This window comes from Panthera uncia, chromosome C2 (assembly GCF_023721935.1).
Source record: "Panthera uncia isolate 11264 chromosome C2, Puncia_PCG_1.0, whole genome shotgun sequence".
Taxonomy (NCBI): Eukaryota; Metazoa; Chordata; class Mammalia; order Carnivora; family Felidae; genus Panthera; species Panthera uncia.
The window spans coordinates 106,753,499-106,763,128 of NC_064810.1; the positions used below are offsets into that span (position 1 = coordinate 106,753,499).

General features: G+C 37.5%; 1 protein-coding gene across 1 annotated transcript in view; it reads left to right on the forward strand.

The window, feature by feature from the left end:
* Nucleotides 1–9,630, forward strand: part of PLCH1 (phospholipase C eta 1) — a 219,506-nt gene that overhangs the window by 150,463 nt on the left and 59,413 nt on the right. The window contains exon 8 of the mRNA XM_049628668.1: nucleotides 7,631–7,724. Coding sequence (XP_049484625.1) covers nucleotides 7,631–7,724 — 94 coding nt within the window. The remainder of the gene's footprint in view (nucleotides 1–7,630; nucleotides 7,725–9,630) is intronic.

Consider the following 9,630-nt stretch of genomic DNA (forward strand, 5'->3'; position numbering starts at 1 on the left):
AGGTTTTTTGGCTTCATTTTCCCCCCCTGTGTTTGCCAAAAGGCAGTCTATGTCTCCTCCAGATTTACTCTCCATTTACCGTCAGTCTATGTCTCCTCCAGATTTACTCTCCATTTACCGTCAGTCTATGTCTCCTCCAGATTTACTCTCCATTTACCGTCACTGGGGCGGAATGTGTTTCATATTCAGTGCTTTTTCAGAGTTTTGGTTCCGGAGCTATAATTGGATTTCATTCCCCCATCCCCCTTGACAGCCTTTCTTAACAAGCCTCTACTCTCTTTCTATCCTTTTGTTTCTTGTGGCTTAAGGCGAGAAGAAGAGAAGGCAGGACTATTGAAGCATCCTTATAGTCTGAAAAACCAGCTAGCTGTTTCCTGAGCACAAAGGCTATCTCCATGGATAAGCCAAAAGCAGGCTTCTGTTTATGCTTCACTTTCATCTGAAATATATATATGTGTGGTTAATTCCAGGGGAATTTTAAGAGCTTTACTGATCTCATGCTGGAGGGCCCTCTTCTTATTGTAACTGCGTTTATCTGACATAGATCTATACATTATCTCATTGTGGCACTTCTAACAGTTGCCCCTTTTGTGTCTTTAAACTCTCCGCTAAAATATTCCCTTGATTCTTCTAATCCAATTACCAGTGTTGTTTGTACCATCTCCCTTCATTATTCTTTACTGAATCCAGAATGATTTCGTGAGAGTCATGGTCATTCTAACCTTACCTCTCTATGATAAATACTTAGAAACTCTTCTTTGCTTATAACTACCCCTTTTGGGGCTAGTGTACCTTTATCTTTTTTTTTTTTTTTTTTAACGCATTTTCTTCATCATAAAAGCATTCCTTTAAGAGTCATTCCTGGGTTTCTGTTCATTTACTTAATTATTCACAGTTGAAGCAATTGAGAGACTTTTCAGAGTAATTACATCTTGTAGTATTTTTGCAGCCTTTAATATAGTTCCAAATGGCATTTTTCTGTGAAATAGTCATACCTTCAAATGCTTTGAAAGTTGTGTTTTAATTTCAAGATGAGTTAGAGGTAGCCATTGTGGGGAGGAAAATTCTTACTTATTTGGTTGAAAACTGAAGGGCCATTCACTGAGAAATGTTTCTCCACTCCCTTCTGAAATTAACCAAAAATAGAGGGAAGAGGCTTTTTCTTCTGTATAAAACTATGAGGACAAAGAGAACAGGGGAGGAGACAGGAACAACAAAATCTTGAAATTTGTCTGATTTAAAGGAGACCTCAGAGCACTGAAACCCAAGCCCACAGAGCAGGAAGCCATGAAGTAATTTCATTAGCCCAGGGGAACCCCAGAAAAGCTCAACAATTGAAGTCGTGATGCTCTTGAAAATACGAGGTGAGAAGGGGTCAAAAACCCAAGCACTGGTTGGAAGTAGGGCTCTAGATCCTGTCTCCTACTTCCTGCAGCAGAGCAACTGTCCCTCCTCCATCCTGGCCTAAAAGCAAAAGTCAGAACCGGAGAAAGATGGCCCAGAAGGGTCTACACTGAGGCATACCAGGCACACCTGAGTACTGAAAAGATGGGGATTGTGGTAGATAGTCTGTGAATTCCTATATGCATGCCCCTTGGCAAGGTGACTTTGCCTCTCCTCCCATCTGTTTTCCTGTCCCTTTAATCTCGTCTGGCTTCGGGATTTGGTTTGACTAATAGATTGTAGCAGATGTGATGTACAAAGAACCTACGCCTCCGGGAGCCTTGATGATTCCACTTTTGCCCTGTTGGAATTGTGTGACTACCATGTGAGGAAACCAGGCCAAGGTTTTGTGGATGAGGCACTACTCAGAGAAAGAGGCCCAGGGCCAACAGCCAGCACCCACCACAGACATGTGAGAGAGGCCCCCTTACACACTGAGCTGTAGTCAGGGGCCCAGGTGCCTATAGGCACTTGAATAACCCGTAGGTGAGAACAGCAAAATAACTGTCCAGCCAAAGCTGGTCCCACTTGCCATCCTGCACAAATGTGATTTTAAAACAGTGGTTGTTGTTTTTAAGTTTCTAAGTTTGGGTGGCTTGTTTCAGAGCGATAGGTAATGAGTACAGGGGTGAAATGAATGTCTGTGTGCTGTGGGAGAACCATAACCCTCTTCTAACACTCTGCTCCCAGGTTTCTATATAAGGGAAATTACAGGTAGGAAATAGGAGACTATGACAAACTATAGAGGGTTGGATAGTGGCCCCAGAAGACAAGTCCAAGTCTTAACTCCCGGTACCTCTGAATGTAACCTTATTTGGAAATAGGGTCTTGGTAGACATAATTAAATTAAGGATGTTGAGATGAGATAATGCTAAATTTAGAGTGGACCCTAAATCCAATGATGAGTGCTCTTACAAGTGACAGAAAAGAGGATCCAGACACACAGAAGAAGGCCATGGAGGCAGAGGCTGTACTTATGAAGCCCCCAAGCCAAGAAATGCCACGGTTTGCCAGCAGCCACCAGATGCAAGGAGGGAGGCATGGAACAGATTCTCCCTCAGGGTCTCCAGAGGGAACCAACTCTACCCACACCTGGAATTTGGACTTCTGGTCTCAAGAGCTATGAGAGAATGAATTTCTATTGTTTTAAGCCAAGTTGGCGGTAATTTGTTACAGCAGCCCTAGGAAACTAATATACCAGTCCCAGGAAAACCCCCAAAATCTGAAGATATAGGCATCAGGCATCTAATAAAATAGTTCAGACAGGGAATTCTACAGCGAGCCCCCTAGTCACTCAGCTATGCTCGTGAATACAGAGCTTCCAACCAATTTATTACTGACTTTATTTTAAATACGTTTTTCAATAGCTAATTTTAAAATGGGTTTTAAATAGCCAAGGCTTACCACATGTTTGAGGAAATCCTCGACCATAAAATACAGAGACCAAGGTAAACAAATAGCATTGAGAAACTTGGAGGAAACAGAGGCAATGCAAGGAGAAGGAAATTTTAAAAACTGCCCTTAACATCAGAGTGATGAAACAGAAAATTGCAGCCACGAAGCAAGAGCAGTATGCTGTGGGAAAAGATGGTTCTGAGGAAAAAAAGAGCAGAGAAATAAACTCAATAAGTGGCTTAGGAGATAAAGAGAACATTGCCCGTTAAATAGGACAAACACAAAGAAATGAAAAGTAGAAAGAAAAGATAAGGAAATAGTGGATTGATTCAGAAAGCCCACTCTGAATAATCAGAGGTACAGAAAAAAGAACAAATAGAAGGGAGATTATAAAATAAATCATACAAAAAATGACTAGCATGGAAAGGTAGAACTCTCTAGACTAGCAGGGCCACTCAGTGCCAAGCACACTGGATGTAAAAAGAGACCAATGATAATGAAATTTCACAAAGCCAAGGGTAGAGTAAAACCCTAAAAGTTTGCAGAAAGAGAGAGGGAAAAAAGCGCTGATCCAATTAATGAGCAAAGGCAGGTCCTGTAAAAGGAGTAGATTCACTATTGCATCAGACTTCTTAACAGCACCTCTGGAAACCAAAAACATGGGAGCAATGATTTCTGACTTAGAATTTTCTACCTGGTGAATCTGTCAACTGAACGTGCGTGCAGAGTAAAACACACATGGAAGAACACAGAAATACAAGCAAGAAATAAATAATTTACTTTCTGAGTACTCTCTGATGAGAATGACAGAATGAAGTCAGAACAAAACCTGAATAAAGTGCTGAATCCCACCAACCTGGAAGAAGGACGACCTTTATAGGGGATAAAAAATTGGAATTCATGGATTGTTGTCTTGGTAATCGAGACACCATTAGCATCATGAGGAAGAATTTATGAGAGGACACTAAAAATTAACCAAATGGGTAGAAATAGCAGCAATTAACAAACTGAAAACAAAAAATGTTCAAGAAACACAGTCATTATTCAATAGACTCAATGTCCAACACTTGCATAATCAGAATAATTCAACACTGAATAGCAATTAAATTAAAAAATTAAGATATAACTATCCTAGGTGGAGGGGTAGAGGGAAAAAGTTAGTTTTGCTGGCTCAAACAAGCTAAATTTTTTATCCAGCACAATAAAAACATCCATAGATAATGCTTAAGGTGTATAAAAATAGAAAATAGCATCATTAACATAACAATTCGGAATATAAAGACTCCTTCCAACAGAAATATCTGGAAATGTTGACATTATTTTTTTTGGAGAGTGATTATCCATATAGGAGGGGAAATTCTGCTTTCAATCATAAGCTTCTTGGTTTTGATTTACTTAATTATGAATATATATTACTTTGATAAAAATGAAAAGAGTTTAGCAATATTAAAATTCTGTGCAAATTATACTATGATTTTGGATTTGGTGTGCTTTGGGAATCATAGCTATAAGAAATATAATTATTTACTTCTGACTTTGTTTTGAAATTCATACTCACTATCAGAGCTTTGCCAGATAACTTATAAGAAGTCTGAGGATAAAATGTTAGTATCAGAATACTACTGTTATATAGGGATCTATGACTTTGGTTTCTACAACTAGGCCACCTGAAGTGGATTGACCTTTAATATGAGGGCCAGTTAGTCTTTTTTGGATGAGATTAAAGTATTATAGCAAACTAGGACAAGAGAATGGAGTCCAACCTGGAATAATCAAGGAAGTCAAATTATAGTAACTGACTTGACAGTTTAAAGCATCTCAAAAAATAAGAAGATTCAGGAGTTTCAGCTATATTGAAAAAAACAATCCGTTTTGAAAGTTAGCGTTTCGATTTTTCAGTAGAGATGAAGAAAAACACCCAGACAATAGGTATAATGTAAAAGTAAAGGCTTTGGATTTGAAGTCAGAAGAATGAAATTTGAACCTTGATTTTGCCTCCTGTTAGTTTTGTGACTTTGAGATAGTGAACCTTTTCTAGCATAGATTTGCATATTTTAAAATGGGAATAAAAACACCACGTTTATGAGACTGTTGTAAGAACTATTTAAGATTTTATGTGTAAAAGCTCTTTATAAACTGCACAGCATTGGCTACATTATTTAAATGTAAAGAATCATTGTTAAATCCAGGATTTTTAAAGCAGTCTTAGCACCACTTGCCTGGTATAGTAAGAAGAGTCCTTCATGTTGGAAACAGCAAGTGGCTCAGATACTGATAGCAAACAGAACTTTCAAATAAACTTCATGAGAAATAGGAGTAGAGTAGGGAGAAGTTCTTTTCCATTTCACCTTATTAGCTATGTGGTATAGGGAGCAAAACAAAGGGGAAAGAAACAGTAAAGAGCATTAACCTATGTCGAACCTTCTTTCATACAGTAGAATTTCACAATGGCTTTTTAAGTAAGGTCCGAAAAATTCAGTTTTGTGAAATGCCGGATTTTGCTATTGGGAGTTATTTAAATTAGACCAGGAGTTGGGGGAAGGAGGGAAACTGATTGACATGTACATTTCATTTCTCATTATTATGGGGTTTTACTGTATTTCACTGAGTTAATCCTTAATACTTGAATTTTGATAGGAAGTGGATTATTTCCCATTTATTGTTATATAATTCCCAGAGAATTGTGAGCTTCCTAGAATGCCTACTGATATTTTCATCAATTTACTGAATACTTCTCGAATAGGATGCTTTTTGTTAACATGTTCTGCCTGTATCTTGAAGCAATAACATGTTCTCTGCTCAACTGCAATTAGTTTTATCCCAGGATGATATTTTTGATGTTTGTTACATCAAACATGGGCTCCTGGTAGACCTAAGTCTAGGACAAGGCCCCTACATCTCTGAACAAACAGCCTCATAAACCAAATAATTGCAGTGTAAACTCAGGCTTCCCATGGCACGTGAATTTTATTTTATTTTTTTTATCAATTTTTTAAAATGTTTACTTATTTATTTTTGAGAGAAAGAGAGAGAACAAGTAAGTAGGGGAGGGGCAGAGAGAGAGGGAGACACAGAATCTGAAGCAGGCTCCAGGCTCCGGGCTGTCAGCACAGAGTCTGGCGCGGGGCTCCAACCCACAAACTGTGAGATCATGACTTGAGCTGAAGTCAGACGCTTAACCAACTGAAATAACCAGGCACCCCAATTTTATAAAATTTTGTGAGAAATTACTTATTTTTTAGATTGCATGTGATAGTATATAGCAGGCAAATTAATGAGCTGCTTAAAGCCTGACTAGGTCAGTAGAGTTTTTACAGGTATCATGATTTCATTTATTTTGTGGTATTTTCTGGTGTTGTCTGGTAATATAAGCCTCTGAATGTAGGAAGGATTGTAAAATTTGCTCAATGGATGCATCAGCCATTGTGCAGCTAGTTTGGGGGCGGGGAGGGGAAGCATTCTATGTTATTTCAAGCCAGCAAAAAACCAAAAAAACAAAAAACAACAACAACAACTGCAAAACAAAGCTTTTGTTCCCCTGCAGAAGGTTTAAGTGCTGTTTAAACTGTTTAGACAGGGGCGCCTGGGTGGCTCAGTCGGTTAGGCGTCCAACTTCACCCCAGGTCATGATCTCGCGTTTCATGAGTTCAAGCCCCGCGTCGGGCTCTGTGCTGACAGCTCAGAGCCTGGAGCCTGCTTTGGATTCTGTGTCTCCCCTTCTCTCTTCCCCTCCCCTGCTTGTGCTCTCTGTCTCTCAAAAAAATGAATAAATATTTAAAAAAATTTTTTAAACTGTTTAGACAAATGAGATTTCACTAAAACATAAGCATCAAACCTAAGAGATAATAGAATATTTGAGAAATATTGAGAAGTGGCTCACAAGATTAGCTTTCTCTATCACTGTTCATTAGTATTTTTAAATGTCACTGTTAGACTGTGGGACTCAATGGAATTTTGATCAAAATATCACACCCTTCATGTTGCTATTTAATAATTATTCCTGAAGAGTGTACCTTGCCCAGTGACACTAAGTATGTGTGTTCATGCAGCAAACTTGAGAAAGCCTCAATAATAATAGCATGCGCTGCTTCTTTGATGTCACACGTTAATAGTAATGCATTTCATTTTCACAACTACCTTATAAGGTAGCCACAGAGAAGGTAAGTGACTAGTTCAAGATCCCGCTGTTAATAATATGAGATGGCTAATTGGGACAAAAGCCATCTAACTCCAGAGTACTTTGTTATGCTAGCTGCTTCATGTAGGTTTTTGGTTTTATTTTCTCTTGCCAACCTTTGTGATCTTGAATCACCATGGCAGATTGCTCTTGTGATTCAGTGGAAAGATCTGTAGATATGTACACCCATGAGTGGATTTACCTAGAACATCCTGTTTTGTCAGGGGATCATTTTCTTTCTGTATGTATTTATGATTAGCAAACTGTGGTGTTTGTGTAGAAAACATTAATTTGCAAATAGCTACTAGCTTATAGTAAGTAGATTTTAACAGTGGATTTGCACTGATTATTGATTTAATTTTATTAATTTTGCTTCATGGAATACATTTGTCTATTACTTGAAGGGATGTTTTCACTGATTAAATCTGAAGGGTAACATGGTAAGTTTCAGATCATTTTCTAAAGATAAAGTTGCTATGACACTAGTAATCTCAAATAATGCTCATTAAATCACTTTGCACTATATCATGAATACTTAAGCAATGTGCCTTTTTAGCATAGAAGAAAACATCTCATGGAATTGCAGGTACTCTACTAATGTTTTGTTTTGTTTAGATGAACAATGTGACAACAGACTATTGTCTTGACATCATAAGGAAATTTGAAGTTTCAGAAGAAAATAAGACGAAAAATGTTCTTGGCATAGAAGGTAAAATAACTAATTTCTTAATTTCTCATTTTTCAGTTCAGTTTGCTAAGTTAAATTCTAGCAAAATTTTTAGTAAAAGAAGTCAGGAGATATTCATGGATTACAGGTGATTCAAATAAAACTCACAAAACAACATATTTTCCTATAAAACAGATGCCATGCTATTGCTATTTCTCTTACTTTGGCAATGATCATATGCATGTTCTACTCTAAGCAAGTCAACCTGATGCCACCATGTGGGTGATAGATGCCAAGAAATATTTGGACTTCTCTCAAATGGCAAATTTTGGAAAGAGATTCAACCTGGTGATTTCAAAAAAGGAAATTTGGTCTTCAAATAACTAATCTATGACATTAGTGACTTTGAAAGTACAGGTTTCTTTAAAAATCTTGGCAATGAACTTGTTTTTACCTAGTTGGTAGCAGTGGAGATATTGTTGGAGCCACAAATTTTGTTAATACAACTACTTCATTATATAGTTGAGGAAAGTGAAGCTCTCAAAGAAATTAAGTAATTTGCCCAGAGTTATATACTTAGAATGTAGCTTCAAGGATCTTGCACATAAATGTGAATATAGCTACATGTATGTGTAAGTTATATATACTTAAAATATGTGGGGAAATAAATTTTAGGCTGCTACCCCCCCCCCCCCCCCACACACACACACACTGGTTTCAGGCTTAGTGTGGACAAGGAGGTTTGGTACCACATGTTTACTTCCTGCGGTGGAGGGTAATTAAAAGAAAGGAATAATTTAAAACTTATATATATTAAGAAACATTTTAAAACACCTAGAGAAGAGAAACTAATTTGGGCCTTTTCTTTACCAAGAAATGAATGTTTTGCTTGGTGGGCCCCCCAAAATGGAATTAAACATGATTTCTACATTATTGTCATGAAGATAGGCATGAAGAAATTCTCCAGAGTCTCAGAGGATATTTACAGATACAGATACAGTTTCTTGAAGACTTGAAGCAATTTAACCTGATAAATTGGAATGTCATTCCACTTAAGTACTTGTGGTCATTCAAGTATTTATTCATGTATTAATGAATGCCTCTTCTACCTAGGTATTATGTTTTGAAAAACTGTAGAAAAACTGATCGGGTTTTCTACAAAATTGTTTGTTTGAGTATAGCTGATACACAGTGCTACACTAGTTCTGGGGGTATATCTTAGTGATTTTACAAATGTATAGCTTATGCTATGTGTAGCTACTGTCTGTCTTATTACGTCGCTATTACAATATCATTGACTCTAATCCTTAAGCTGCGCTTTTATTCCTATGACTTGTTAATTCCATAACTGGAAGCCTGGACCTCCCTCTCCCCTTCACCCATTTTGTCCAACCGCTCATCCCCCTCCCCTCTGGCAACCATCACTTTGTTGTCTGTATTTCTGCATAATCTTTAAACATTATTTTAAAGTTACAAATGTGCTAGCTATTAGCAGCATCTTCCGAAACCAATTTCAAAGTCAAATAACCACACTCTCAATTTAGGCTGTGCCTAACTTTTGACCTATTACTTCACCCATGGCACTAACAGTACTGTTTTTTAAATGAATAACTTATCAAACTGATGGTGGCACAGTGTATCACTTTGTGTAAAAATTGCTTTAACACTGCATCAGTAACCCATTAGGTCATGCTGCATAATCCTAGCTTGAGTTCAGTAGCTATTGAATGGCTTTGGAGTAAGCCCTCTCTCATACTCAATCAAAATTCTTGAAAAGCCTACTTATTTTTCTGTAGGTTATGTTCACATTGCTATTCCCCAGTCATGTTTCAGTTTTTAACACTATTTGACCTGAATCAAATCTCTCATTGCCTTAGTATTCCTCATAGTACCTGTCCTGAGTGTAAGTAAGTAAGATAATCATTAAAACATACTTTAATTAAAAAAA